The sequence below is a fragment of the Chaetodon trifascialis genome, chromosome 3 (genome assembly GCF_039877785.1).
Source record: "Chaetodon trifascialis isolate fChaTrf1 chromosome 3, fChaTrf1.hap1, whole genome shotgun sequence".
NCBI lineage: Eukaryota > Metazoa > Chordata > Actinopteri > Chaetodontiformes > Chaetodontidae > Chaetodon > Chaetodon trifascialis.
Window position 1 is genome coordinate 25,326,960 of NC_092058.1, and position 15,146 is coordinate 25,342,105.

The 15,146-nt window shown below is 43.7% G+C and overlaps 1 protein-coding gene across 2 annotated transcripts in view; it reads right to left on the bottom strand.

Moving 5' to 3' along the window:
- The window catches only part of fgd5a (FYVE, RhoGEF and PH domain containing 5a), a 31,263-nt gene extending 16,295 nt beyond the window's left edge, over positions 1-14,968 (bottom strand). For both annotated transcript variants that reach the window (XM_070959957.1, XM_070959958.1), the window contains exons 1-5: positions 14,693-14,968; positions 10,092-12,810; positions 3,565-3,682; positions 2,502-2,560; positions 2,089-2,119 (exon numbers count right to left, since the gene is read on the bottom strand). In XM_070959957.1, the coding sequence (XP_070816058.1) occupies positions 2,089-2,119; positions 2,502-2,560; positions 3,565-3,682; positions 10,092-12,810; positions 14,693-14,702 (2,937 nt within the window). In that variant the 5' untranslated portion in view covers positions 14,703-14,968. The remainder of the gene's footprint in view (positions 1-2,088; positions 2,120-2,501; positions 2,561-3,564; positions 3,683-10,091; positions 12,811-14,692) is intronic.
- Between the last annotated feature and the right edge of the window lie 178 nt (positions 14,969-15,146).

Consider the following 15,146-nt stretch of genomic DNA (forward strand, 5'->3'; position numbering starts at 1 on the left):
CGCAGACATAAAACAAATAGAGTTGTCCCAGTTGGCGTGAGATAATGTGGTGACACCGGGCGCTTCAGAGCACGCCGTTCATCATGCACAATCGATCGCGTATGAGTTAACATTCATCACGTCTGCTGGGGAGAAGAACGGCTACTTTAACGGCTCTGGTTGACTTAGTCTCCCAGGTTACACACACACGCACACACACACACACACACACACACACACACACACACACACACACACACACACACACACACACACACACACACTCAGCTCCGTGAATGAGAGCTTTACTCTCCGTTTTCCCAGTCCACTCTCCACCTTATCCCTATTTTCCTCATGTTAGGCAGGTCAAGAAGCAGCGTTAAGCAGTAGGTTGAGTGACCAGTCATGCTCGGTCATAACTCAACACAGAAAATCTGCTCAGAGGTCACGCAAGAAAAGAATAAGTCTGAGCCTGACATGTCGAAGCTGTTATAGGGAAAGTCCTTCAGAAGAGGAGCACGGCCCCCCTTCCTTTGTGGAGACAGGGTCTGGAAATTCTTTGTATTCTTGTTATTCCTTATCAAACAATGGAACAATAGCTCATGTGTGCCTCTCACTTAACGCTGCTCCTGTTTTTTTCCCCCCCAAACTGTGTGTTTGTGCATGTTGTGCTGCTGGAGTGTTTCCCAGTTGAATCACTCATTTTCGTGCTAATTGCATCAGTCTGCATCAAGCAGTGACTAATATCTCGGCATATTGCAGTTTGAAGTTTGAAGAATAACAAGGCCCTATAACACGACCTATGCATTATGCAACAGCACAATGAAAAAGGCCTCAATGTCACCTCTGAAAGGTGTCAGAACGATTCAATTAAGGGGTTTGCCTAGGGCAACTCCAAGGAGGAGCACAAGCTAGGTTACTCTCTGTCTTTTCAATAGAGAATTTGTAAAGAAATCATTCATAAACAGATTTAATAGTTCATCACTGTCACAGTGCCACTTCTGAGGCATTCATGCCCATATTGAAATGCAGCATATGTTTCTGTCTGTTCCGTGGCATGCAGCTAATCAGTATGACTGAGTGTCATGATGACACTGCAGATGCATCGTTATTAGAGGGTCCATTGTATAATATTTGCATTCGTTGCTGTTTGATGGCATCAAACACATTACACAACTGTGCTGCTTTTGTACTCACAGCAGGCTTTCATAAGTCGTGGTGAGGGGGCATATATAAGAAATTCAGGTTATGACCTTATTCAAGGTTATAAGGTACAGGCTGACTGATGGCCCTCTCTGGGTTCAATGACTCTACCTGTCACATCTGTACTGGCAACCATCACCTTAATAGCAACTCTCCTGCACCATTCTTTAAAAGGTATGACCTCTCCTTCATGACTTTCCTTTCTGATTAAAATGAAATAACTGTTTTAGCTGTCTGAGTGTCATTTATGTGTTATTTTTGGTAAACATTCTTCTTTGCTCCTAACTGCGGGGTTGTGGTCTTGTTTTGACAGACAGTGGATGAGAAATGATGGAAATGGAAGACAACAGTTAGCTGTGATGCATGGCCGACCTCGAGAGGCTTACCACAGCTCACCTTTAAATCCCCTGTCCTGCATTAACGACAACCTTTCGTTCACTGAGAAGAAAATTCTCCATTTCATGGCCAACCTCGTCATAAGGAGCTAACACTGTGCATCCAGTATGACCAGTATAAAATACCAGCAAGAGCCTTTGTGTGACCTTTAGGTGGCAGATTGCCGGCTGAGCTCTTTGAGTATCAGAGTACACATATCAGTTGAGTACGGATACAAGCACAGCATCAGTAAGAGTGCCTGGTGGACGCATGCTGCGTCATCTTACAACTGACCACGCCAGAGGACAACATGTCAACTTTGTCAAGACCAGGAAGTAGATCTTGCTGCAACAACACTGATAAACCTGAGCAGAGCCTTACAGCAAGGGGGAGGAGAAGAGGGAGACAGAGACTGGGGAGCAGACACACAGGATATGATGTTATCAGTAGGTTTTCAAAAAAGACCTTGAAGCAGGAGACATTCAACGCTGATGTGACATGCTAATGGCGTGGCAGCGAAGGTTTTCTTACCTCTTGAAGGTACTTAAGGGTGCTGACATGTCTGAAAAACAAGGAGAGAGAAACATAAGATTGAATTAAACTGTGGAATTTACAACTTTACTCCCAACTATGTTACTTTTTCTACAAGACTTCTTCAATTATATTATTATGCATGATGGGAGAAGTACATTAGTGGAATGTTTAATTGTGTAGCAAGGCAATGGCAAGGCCAGTGTGTTTAATATGTTACACAAGACACTCGTGTAATTGGCTGTCAGTTTCTCTGCATGCAGCTCGATGAATTGGCGAAGGAGCAGGAGTGATGCAGTTGGAAGGAATAGGAGAGGGCCACAAAAACAAGCAATTTGGATGCAGCGTGTTTGTGTGTGATGACATGTGGGATAAGAGTGCAAACGGGGAAATCCACGAGGGCAGATGCTCACTGTCTCTCTGAGTCGACGAGCTCTTTGGCGACGTAGAAGGCTCGGGATCTTCCATCAATCTGGGTGACAGGCAGGGAGAACAGTGGGAGATGAATGAACACAGCTAATGGCCGCTTATTCCACTCAGGCATTAATAAGAACAGGAGCCAGGGAGAGTGGGGAAAAAGCAAATTCACTTTTTTCCCCCCTTTTTGGTTAGATTTCTGCTGTCAAAATAAGACAGATTATTTCATTACAGTGCAGCATAGACATGAAAGCCTTCTCAAATACGGGACTTTTAAATTCGGATGCATTATGTATGAGAGGCTGCGTGTGTGGTGACAACAACGCTGCCCATTGATTTAGAGGCTAATCACAGGGTCTCAAAACATCCCAGCCAAAACATAACATTGAAGCCATTTAGGGGTTTACCGGCATAGCTCCTGTGCTTTATCAGTGTTATTTTTTCCTATGTGGGGCATTTCACAAATACTGCATTAAAGGCATAACTGATCCTCATTTCCTCGAAATAAAACCAAAACACACTCCCATTAGTTGAAGCTGTTCCTGGGGCCAACTCAAGTGTCTCAGGTCCACTTCCTCTCTGTTTTTCCTTCAATTTATTGTATTTCTTTTCTTTGAAGAAGAAAACAAGGAAATGTGTGCAACACGATGGGAGCAGTGGTCTCATATTATTGTGGTAGCAGCAGGAAGGGTGGGATCCATCTCTGATACTACTGTAAAATGGCTGCTTTTTACTGTACAGAAGTCTGGGAAGTTTGAGGTGATACATTTCAACTAGTACAGCGGTGAATCTGTAACATCTATACATTAAGTCCCAGATGGATTACTCTGGTCCCACAGAACATTTGATTCGGCCCTATTATTTCATGGTATGATGTCATTTTTATTCAAATGTGCCAGGTGCATGTCTAAAAAGGCCTATTAATACAATAAACCATTCTGTGGGACCCTTGCAGCATCATCTGCTCATCATGTTGATTTGCTGGACCAGTTGGTAGCTGAGAGGAATGAATGAACCATCTTCCACCACGCCTCCACTCGTCTCTGGATCCCATCTCACCTGCCGGTCATAACTTTGCTCCGCCACCCCCTCTTCCTCCTCTGAGGTACGCCCGTGGTCCTCATCTGCTGACAGCCCACCAGAGACAGGGTTCATTGGGAAAGGCTCTGTGTAGGCGCTGCCAAAGGAAAAACAAGACAGAATGAATACAGCAAAACTGCACTGGGAGTGAAATATGAATAATTAATATAACCAGTATCAATACTACAGCATGAGTTCAATAGAAATAAAGACACTAAATATTTTCAATAGGAAATGCAAGGACACATTAAGGACACATATCCCAGACAGCACATCTACAGTAAAAATCTTTGCAGCAACATATTCTCAAAACACAGAGCAATACTCTAAGTCCCCTGTAAATGTATGTCTTTCCTTTTCCTGTGTGAGTCTCTGAACATTTCCACTCCTCACATTAAGTCCTCCAGTGGCACACTCTAATCCCTTTCATGATTCGCTCTCCTCACAGATGGCACGGCTGTGTCCGCACACTGGTAATCCTTTTGTGTGCTGCTGTGCCTGAGGGGGGCACACTTTAGGTCACTTCACATGTAATCCTTTTAAATGCTACCTGTGGTAATTATTAATGTCCACTGGCCCATTAAGACCCATATAGTGTGTTTGACCAAATTCACATTGCCAGGGTGATAACTGGATAACAAGAATTCTCAAAGCAGCTATATGACGGCTGTAGGACAGCTTGTCCTATAGCCGTCATATAAGAAAGCTCGTTATCCACTGAGACTGTTGGCAGGTTTCAAAAATAATGGGCAGCTTCATGGCATACCTGATATATATAAAGTTCATCCTTGTTTTGATATAAAAGCTGAATCTTTATGCAGAATGTCACATAACATGGGACATAAACAGGACAGACTAACAATGAGATGTGAAGTGTAGAACAGAAATGAACAGGACACTTCCAGTAACCATTAAGTTCTGCTATAGTAAGTATTGAGAGTGTTTCTTTAGTGGAAGCCATTGACTTCCTTTCTATGACAAAGATCTACCCAATCTGTGCAAGGTCATTCATGTTAGAACAATTCTTCCTCTTTGATTCTGAGGGACTGATTGATATATTCCATAAAAACAAAACAAAACAAAGAAAACAAAACAAAACAAAACACACACACAAAAAAAAAACAAAACAAAACAACAACAACAACAACAACAACAACAACAACAACAACAACAACAACAACAACAAAACAACAGGATTATGAAGAAAACAGCAAAACTGCATCAAAAATGCACTAAAAAGTATTTTGTCTTGAAGTGTGATGTTGAACAACGTTACAGATGTTCCTATCCGATTAATTGATTAATTGATTAATTGATTAATTGATCAACATTATAATAATCGGGAACTATCCACAAGCATCTGAAGATGTCACACTGGGCTTTAGGAACTTGTAATTTTTATCTATTTTTCCATCATTTCACAGAAATAATGAATGTTGGCCCTAATGTCTTAAACAGTCCCCTGTGTGTGCAGAGAGTAGATGGCTGTTAGAAGACCAAAGGTTAACAGAGTTACCCGCAGGACTTCATCTCCATTCAGACATACTCATGCTTCATGAGGTTCATATGAAACCACACACACACATGCATTAGCCCTGTTGGGTGGGCTGAAGAAAGCACCCACAGGCCATTACTCATGGTTGACCTCAGAGTAGACGGGTCAGGCTGCTGTGGGCACCTGGGTGATGTTCTGATGGAAAGGGACTGTAGGGATGGATCTTCTTTAAACTCATTCTTGAGCTCTGATTTATTCTGGTGAGAGTGAGGGGAATTCTTCCACATGTCCTTCATAAGAGAAACACACTCTGCATTCTCACCTTCACCTTTTCACCCTCCACCATCAACAGCACATCGTCTGTGCTGTAATGGAATGTTTATAATGACAGAAAAATCCTATAAAATTACTATAATTACTTACACTTGAACAACTTCTTCTTTAAATTGCATCTCATGTTTTTTGGGACAGAAAACATTTGCATGCTCTTTCTTCATGTTCTAATTTTTTCTGTACCAATGTAGCCAATGCTAAATTAGCTCCAATTAGCTTCTTATATGATCCTATATTTAAACCTGCACATTTGTGGTATTATAATATGGTAACACATGAAGATCTGTAACAAGACCATTAAGCCAATGCTATTATGTCAGCTCAACGCAATGTCTTTTATAACACGGCAAGGCAAAATCAGAGGAGGACACAATGAGTCTCTGTGAAAGGACGTGTATTCCACCAATCACCTGTGAATTTGATGATGCTTGTAATATATAATTCAATTGAGCCAAACACAGAGTATTAAAATATATATTAGATGCAATCCGCAAGGGCCTTTTCCATTTGTAATGGCGCTATTATAGGAAATAGCAGCAGCTGAATAGGTTCATTAGCCAGCTAACTATAGAAGATGTTGATACTGATGGGGGAGATTAAGAGGAGGGAGCAGTTTTAGCTCATGTGCTGCTTTTAGTGATGATGATTACATGTTGCCTGTGGCTGTTGTGCTCCTGCTGTTGTGACAGTGTGTGACGAAGTGATGTGTGAAGACTCTGGCACTCTGTCTGCTGCTGTGTCACCTGTGATGAGATGAACGATGGCTTTGGATGATATTAATCCTACATCACGTGACAGGCTGTGATTCAGGGTCACAGATGCAGTGCTGTTATAACCTCTGCTCACTTGTTTTCACTTGATTTATCCACAAAAGCACTTCGGGATGTATGCAGTGGGAGGCTGGAGGCATTCCTGACAAACTGGAGCAACAATAACAGCAGACCTGGCATTCCTGATGGGACCACACCTCATCTTGTTGTTCAAGGGAGAGTCTGGGAACCTCCACCCCACCACGGTGACCCCCTTCTCCTCCCGTCATCCTATCTGTCCTCTCCTGTCTCCATCTCCCCGCCTCCTGCCAGAGAACCGCCCTCGTCCTGCATTTCCTGTAAACAGGCTGGTGGGAAGCTCCTAGGCTGGACACTTCCTCCCCGGGGATGACCTGGCAATGACCTCAGAGCGCCTGGCACCAGACCTGGCGAGCCAAATGACACACCCTGTCCACCACCTCGCCACACAGCACACAGCCACCACCCAGTACAACAATGTAGTTAAGATGGCTCCCTCATCACTACTAACAGTAACATAACAGTGGGTGGAGGAGCTGTTTTAGAGGGCACGGCAGGGCTATGTCATCACTCTGAAGAGCTTCATTTTGAACTGTTTGAAGTGAAAATAATGCCAAAGGGTATGCTAGAGATGTACAGTTTTGCATACATTGGCAGTATCTTACAGAACATACCACTATAGCTCTGTTTACTGTGTGCATAGGGACAGCACATCTGAATTAGTGTCGTGCTGTAAGTCAACCTGGAACTATTTAAAGCTGACATAAAGAAGACTTAATGGGCGTTAAGTTGAGCACAATCACAGATCCTGGGCATTTTTTTTTTTTGCTAAAACGCCTTTTTCAACACTCATTTGTTGCTACACCGCAACTTGGCACGGACATTTCTGCTGACACTGCATTCTCAGCAGGAGCCTCATGTTTGATAAAGCAGCGCTGAGTTGTAACTTAGTGTGCATGCACATATATGTACACACACACAAACACACCTTGGTTAGGTTTGCAATGAATCATTAGTGTGCCTTTTCTTTTTCCATTGTACACTACGGTAGCTTGCTAATGAACACGTCTCTTAGCTTAGCCTGACTGCTTGTGCTGAAGTAGTGTTTGACCAGTGCTATACATTAATCACACAAGTGGAAACAAGCCAAGCCTGAGGCACAGCAGCTTTGTGAGTACTCCTTAAAATGCGTGTCTGCTACTGTAGACACAGTCCTTTTGTATACACTGCTTTGGGGCCATTCTGTCATTTACCTCACCACAAAAATCCACTTTTTCCTCTGTGGGTCCAAAACAACGTCGACTGTTGAATGTGTCTCAATAAATCACTGCCATCATCAGCTAGGCAGCCATGGGACGGCTACAATGTCACGCTTTGAACAGAGTTTAATGTAAGATGTACACACAAAGGAAGGGACAAACACCTACACTGGCTGCACATAGCATAAACTGTGGGCATGCACTTACACACATATATGTACACACACTCAAATAAACATAAACCAGTTCTGTATAGACACACCAAAGAGTGGCCCTGGCAACAGAGCGATCACCAGGGGGAATGCAGCAAAGGCGAGGTGACAGGAGAGATAGGTTATTTGCATCATTGAGAGTGGTGTGAGACCTCCACCACACAATGAGCCACATCGATAACATCATTGGGACAGAAAGAGCCCTCACTGAGGGACCACTGTCTGGGAAATGGACTGGTTTCAAATGTTGAGATACTATGTACAGAGTTTAAAGTGCACTGGAAATATAATGTCTACTGCTGCACAGATTGTCTGGAGGAGAGGTTACTATGAGCTTTATGTCTGTGAAAAGGTATAAATAAGACAAACTGCGTATTGGACCCTTTTCTACATCTGCACAATAGTTACGGAAGACAGTAACTGCACATGAATTATAAAACAAAGGGCGCAGCAAGAAGCATTTTGCCCTGAGATTATCTTAAGCCTTTTAAGAAGCTCTTGGTAATGGCCTGTCTCTTAGACCACACACAGGTCATCAAACACAACTATTTTATTAAGACTGGGGAAAGACTGTGGCCCGCAGTGGCTGAAGCTGTGGCACAGGCCGGTGTAATTTGGTACAGTTTGACCACAGTGATTCCTCACTGTGTCACACGCTGCAGTAAATCCTGTTGCCCCTCAAGGGTCCAATGAAAGAGAAACACTTGGGAGAGAGCTACTTTAATAAAAGCCCTCCTAAACTTAACCATAAGTGTCAGGTACAGGAGAGCAATTACACCAGAACTGCTCTTGCTCCCTTTCTCCTGTTCTCACTTGCCCCTCCCCCTCCTTTATATCACTTTATCTCTACACTCTTTGTTTTCCTGCTCTTCTGCGCCTTCTATTAACACATCCCTCCCCTCGTTCTCTCATCTTTTCCTTCATCCTTCTCAACTTCCTCGTGTGAAAGAAACTCCCCCACACTTTTCCCACTTTTAATTGCAGCCCATGATGACTTTCTCTAATGAGAAGAAGCTGCACTCAGTGAGCTCTACAATTGCCATTACCTGTTCTATAACATCAGACTTGCAGAGGAAGCAGCGGCACCAGATGTGACCTCTAAATCCACCAAATGAAAAAACAGGAGTAAGCTCTCCCACAAGCATTGTCCATCTTTCCAAAGCCAGCGATGCCTGAAAAAGCAGGCTGCTCATCTCTCACTGAACACTTTCCTACAAGAGGGAGATCCGATTCTACTCAGCCAGGTGCCCTCTGCTCATCTGAGATACAGTGTAGGAGTATTTGTCAGCTGTTCAGGGGTCAAGATTGCCCCTCTGTGCAGATCAGTCCAGGCCTAACAATTCAGCTGACCATTTCAAGAGTCCAGAGATAAACACTGACTCCTGTTCCATAGACTACAAAGCGAACATGCAGGATACGCTTAGTTTCTACACTTTAACACTGACATGTTTGAGAGGATGAGCAATAACTTGTCATCATAAATAAATAATCGTTTAGGCTTATTATGTTGAAGACATCTAATCTAATGCTGCAGCTAATGACTGTTTTCATTATTGATTTATCTGCTGATCATTCTACTGATGTTGTTCAGTCTATGGAATGGCAGAAAATGTGTGTGTGGGGGAAAAAAACTGCAAAATTGTTAACCTGATTTCCCAGAGTCCAAAGTGATGTCTTCAAATAGCTGTTTTTTTTCTGCCCAATAGTCCAACGCTATATGTTTCATTTGCCATCACAGATAACTGAGAAAACCAGCAAATATTCACATTTGAGGAATTGGAACCAGTGAAAGTTTGACTGGAAAAATGTAAATGATTAATCAATTAACAAAATAGTTCCAATTGATTTCCTGTCAGTCACCTAATCTATCATTTGACTAACTGTGTAAAATGTAATTATAGTTGTGGATGTTGTTGATGAATAATACATACATTAAAGAGTCAGTACACCCAAATGTTTGGTGTCTAGAAAATGTAAAGAAGTTTGGTTTTATTTGCCTAGATTTTGAGATATCAGCCTTGAAAATTTCTGTTTCACCCCCAATACAATGGAGGTGAATAGAATTTCATTTTGGATGTTCATAGCACTGATAAAATGATCAGCAGCAACACCGTCAACAGTTTTCACTGGGACTATTTCTTTGGTAGAAAATTGTAGAGTGAATATGTTTCAATTCACTGGAACTTCAATTCACCTCCATTGTTTTAGGTATAGGTCTATGAAGGTCTTTTCTCAGAGAGCGATCTCCGACCTGGGAAAGTACAAAAGCACCTGTACGGCTAGATATCAGTAAAGGCAGGGTTAAACAAGTAAAGGTAAAGTAAGGTAACATGTTTTTTGTAAGTTGGGTGAAAAAGCCCTTTCAGGTTGGCTTGAGATGATACAAAACCATTTTCACTTTATTAAGCTTTTACTATACCTTTCAGCGTCTGCTTTTGATGTCTGGAGTGTGCTGTCAATCCCTGGGAAACTGTTCATATCCACATAGCCATCATTCTCATTGCAGAGAACCGTACTGCGGTTTGGGTCCTCAAAAAACTCAGTCACAGTGTGGGATCTGGTGGGTCTGCCTGGGATCTGGATGTTCTCATAGTCTGAGCTCATGGCTGGGATATTTTCATAGTCTGAGGTGTCCGCACTGGGGAATGAGATGGAGCGGGGTTTGGTTAAAGGCAGAGGCATGATGGAGCGCCGAGAACGCTCCTCGAAGGACTCTACTCTGGAGACGCCCCTGCCGTAAGACTTTCTTCTCTGGTGGTGGACAAAGGAGGACGGCAGGTCTAAAGGACGGTGATGGGAGTTCACCAGGTGGGACTGAAGCTGAGGAGAGCTACTGGTACTTCTGCGATCAAGCTCTATGACTCTTACTGGGCCGTGGTGGCTAGACTCGGAGGAAGAACGTGAAGAGCGGACGCTACCATCACTGAAACCCTTTGAATCTGTTTTCTTCTTGAACTTAAGAGCCAGAAAGCGCTTGAAGGAGGATTTCTTCTTCTTAGGTATGTCACTGGGTTCATGCTGAATCAGGACGGATGGGGAACTCTTGGTGACTGGTCTTTTAGTGATGTATGCCAGTTCAAATGGTGGTGGGATGTCAACTAGAGAGGTTGGTGTGGAAACACCACTGGATGATTGATGGCTACGCTGAGAGAAGCTTCCAGAAGAGGTTATGACACAGGGGAGTGAAAGAGTATCATCTTTCCTCTTCATTCTGATCTCATCCTTCAGAGACTGACTGATTTCTGTGGGAGTAGTCAAGGACAATTCTGGACCTTCTGCAGACCGGGAATATAACAGGAAGCGGCGAGACTTCATAGACGGGATCAAACAGTTGGTCCCGGGCTGCTGTGAATGGCCAAGTGGTTCAGTGGTCTTATCTATGGCCACTGTACAGTAGTCATGAGTCTGGTACTCTGTCCCTGTCTCCTCTGGTACAGTTTCTGGGACATAACCTGGAACTTTCCCAGAATAAGAGCGTGATCGTGTGACAATAGTCTTCCTATCAAGTGTCACAAAGTTCTCTCCTTCTGAGTCAAACCCTGCCTCTTCGTATATATGTTCTTCACTGTCCGAGTCTGTGTCCTCATAGTAAGGCACAATATGGCAGTCCAGCTCTTCAATGTCTTCTTCAAAGGCCTCAGTGGTGTGGGCAAACACCACCCTGTTGGTGAGCTCTGGGGTGCGGCCCAGGTCGAGGTCAGCTGGTACTGTGATGTTGCACAACCTGAGGCGAGGCTGGCAGCTTGCTCGCTGGCTGAGGAAAGCCTGCTCTCGTTTTGCAGTTCTCTCTTTCGCACTTTTCCCTTTGATATGTTTCTTTTCCGTTTCTTCCTCTTCGTCATCATCGCCTATCTCGACATAATCCTCCGATGAGACACACTGTTCAAAGTCATCTGCTTTAGTGCAGAGTGAGTCGTCAATGTCTGCGTACTCATCTGCCGACTCATTGCCCTGTACTTTTTCTTTGTGCTGATTTGACTCCTCAGTGCCCTCCTCAATCTCACCCAGTCCTGAGGGGGACTGCTTATCCTCCAGCTTGTCCACATCATCTGATGACACATAGTAAGGTTCCTGGTTAGGAGCACCTGCGGTTTGTGTTTCATTTGAAGGTTTGTCATCAGTGTCATCCTGACTCCACTCTGGGTCAGCAGTGTCAGCGATATCTGACGGAACGGCTTCGATGACTGAATAAGGCCCAAACACATCCTCAGTGCTGGACGTGAATCGAAAACAGCCAGAGAGGTCTTTGGTGGCCCGTTCCGGTTGCCATACCTCTGTTTCAGCTGGGTCACATGACTCACATGTATCACTAGCATCATCTGTGGGGCCAATCACATCGTAGGGATACTCCTCAGTTACTGTTGGAAGCACGCTGAATCCAAATGCAAATCCTCCATCTTCCAGCTCGGTCTCCTCTGGACAGTGAACGCAGTCCTCACTATGTCCACTGTCCAATTCATTAAGTTCAGTCTGACTGAGTGATTGCGTTTGATCACAGTTTTCTTCCTCTGCATGTCCTGTAGAGGCAAGTATTTCAGTCTTTTCACTGCAACTCTGTTCCTCCTTTTCTGCCTCCTCTCCTGTCTCATCCTTCATGTCAGCAGGAAGAAGTGAGAGTGCTGATGTATTCTCATCATCAGTGTGATCGCCACCCTCAGGCTGGTTCAAGTCATTGTCAGTGTTTTCGTCTTCAGTAGTGTCAGCAGTCTCACCATCATCTGCTTTGACTGTGTCCTCAGAGCCAATGCTGTCACTGTCATTATCCAATACGTCTACTTCTTTTTCTATTTCCTTCTTAATTTCTAGTACTGTGTCCTCTTTGTTATGGTGTCCTATGCCATTGTCATTGAACTTGTCCTCTGCCTCACTTTTCTCCTCTTTGTCCTGAGTCTCCTCAGCCATTTCATGGAGATCTTCCGTCTCTCCATCAGAGTGAGCCAGGTCCCCGTTACTCAGGCTCTGTGGTGGGCAGGTCCCACCGTGTGTGTGAGGACCATACAGGGGTCTGGGCTTGGGGGCGACAGGAGGTTTTGGACCATGGACAGGGGGACACGGCCTGGACATCAGTTTGGACTGCACTTTGATGGTCAGATGACTGCGGACCTTTGGTTGAGGGACTTGCATTGGATTTTGAAAATCTGTGCAAAGAGAGCAAAAGTTAATTCAAAAAAGGTTACATAAGGGTATGTATGTGGGTCTTGTTTTGGTATAGAATGCTAAAAGGAAGTCAAGTCCTATACAATAGTCAGTGACATGCAGAATACTGCAGGGGACATTATCAGCAGGAAAAACAACAGAGCCACAGGGTACTTAGAGAAGGAACAATAACATCTCCCTGTCTGGGAAGTGACACATTGCGGGTTGGACGCTTGTAGCAGATTTTTCATATCAACTTTAACAAATAATTGGTTTTCAGATGATTTTATTACTCCAAAACATCTGTATCTGTATGACAATGGCAGCATGGAGGATGATTAGGCAGCTTTAATCTGTAATCAGCATTCTAATTATGACTTGCTTTGTCTTGCATTCAAATTCAGATGCTACCAAGTAAAGCAGTTAAGTGTGAAAAATTGTAAAGTCATTCACGAGCACTGCTTATGAAATTTAGAACTGTCATGAAACACACCCGTATTCAACAAAGTGTGTACACCCCTAGTCTCTTCCTGTTATTTTGTACCTGCCCTGACGCACATCCTATTAAACCTTGTGTGCACCCTGGCTCTGAGTGTATCTCTGAGTGTTTTCTCTTTCTCTCTCTCTGTCATTGTGTCTGATTTATATTTTTTCTCTGTCCTTCATTGCCATGCATCGCCTTCTGCTCACATTTATACATATTTTTTCTCTATAAATGTCATCACGCTCTGTCTTTTAAGACTCCAGGTTCATTAGGTTTTAGGTGCAGAGCACCCTTGAAGGGCTCCACACAGGATGTCCACAGGGGGAAGGACATTAACAGCATGGCCCCCATCTCTCCACCATGAACCTCTCTAGGAGCACAGATTTTCACAACACAAATGGATTTCCTTCTCATCATTCTTCCTGGATTTTCACAATAGTTACTCACACTGCCTCACAGAAACACACGCACACACCACCACACACATATAGGCACACACTTTCTTTTTTTGCTGAAAAGGTCCTTTGAGTGCGTCAAAGAACAATAAAGATGGAAGAGAAAACAAGGGACCCAGTCTGACAAAGCACCCAACTGCAAACAACAGGATATGAATTATGCAACAAGAATTCAATTACAACAAATGTTTGAAAAACAAAGGAAGAGATAGACACTGGGACCTTGGCTGTGCCAAACTCACAGGATATGATTTCAGACTGTGTCCTCATCACGAAATGTCACCCACCAAGTCTCAACAACCTGCCTAAACTCCAATGTGACAAGGCTACAGAACAGAATGGGATATTATTACTTAAGATTTCCTTTGAAAGTTATACAGAAATCACATGCAAGATAACAATTTGGAACTTTTTTTTATTCAATAAATTCACAGGGCACTGCACTTGCAAAACAGGTGATCTTCTGTATAGAACAAAGGCTTTGCCTCCTTTCACAATCATGGATTGTAATCCCATAATCTAATCCTAGAACAGAACATTTCTACGGTGGAGAGTTCCCCCCAAAACAACTTCATCCAGCGCTACGGATCTAAACTGAATGTAGAATTCATCCCATCCGGATTTTTTGGAGTTGTATGATTAAGCTATAGCCCTGATATTTTTAATATTCATTATTATTCCTTTAATTTGACCAATGCCTACCTCACTTTATGCACTACAACAGGCTGCATCGAGTTGTAGTGTGTATCAATTTGTTTGCACTATAAAAGGAGAGGTGAAATATGTTTTCCTACAGAATGAACCAAGTGCACTGATTAACACAACATCCTTCACACACAAACACACAAGTAAACGCACAGTCACGCCGCCGCACATCACTTCTCTTGCTGTAAGACATTTAAAGTTTGGTTCCTGGACTCTCGACCGAAAGCACGAGCGACCCACCTGCGTTCATTGTGGGACACCATCATCCTCGGGAACCGACAGTTATCCCCATGTCTCCCCACAGCGACCGTGCCCCTCGAAACCACTTGGAAACTTAATCCAAACGCAAACACATCGCGGGGAACTCAAGAGGCAGGGGGAGAGCTGCAGAACACGTTGTCTTGGTTTTCTGCAGGTGAAATCGAGGAAGATGTCTGTTTTGGCAGAGTCGCAGCTGAGCTTTCAACCGGCGTGCATCTCCACTGCTGATGCTACAGTACACTGGTGCGCTCTTGTGTGGAAACGGGAGGTGCTGCCTGGCGCTTCCTGAGGCTGGACTCCACAGCACAGCGCGGACACGCAGCGCGAACCAAACCCACTCTTACATGTTTCATTTCTGCAATGCACGTCAGTATGTCTCACTTACTTTAGTTTACTTTTTGCACATTGAGCATCAGTGGGCAATTATATTGAC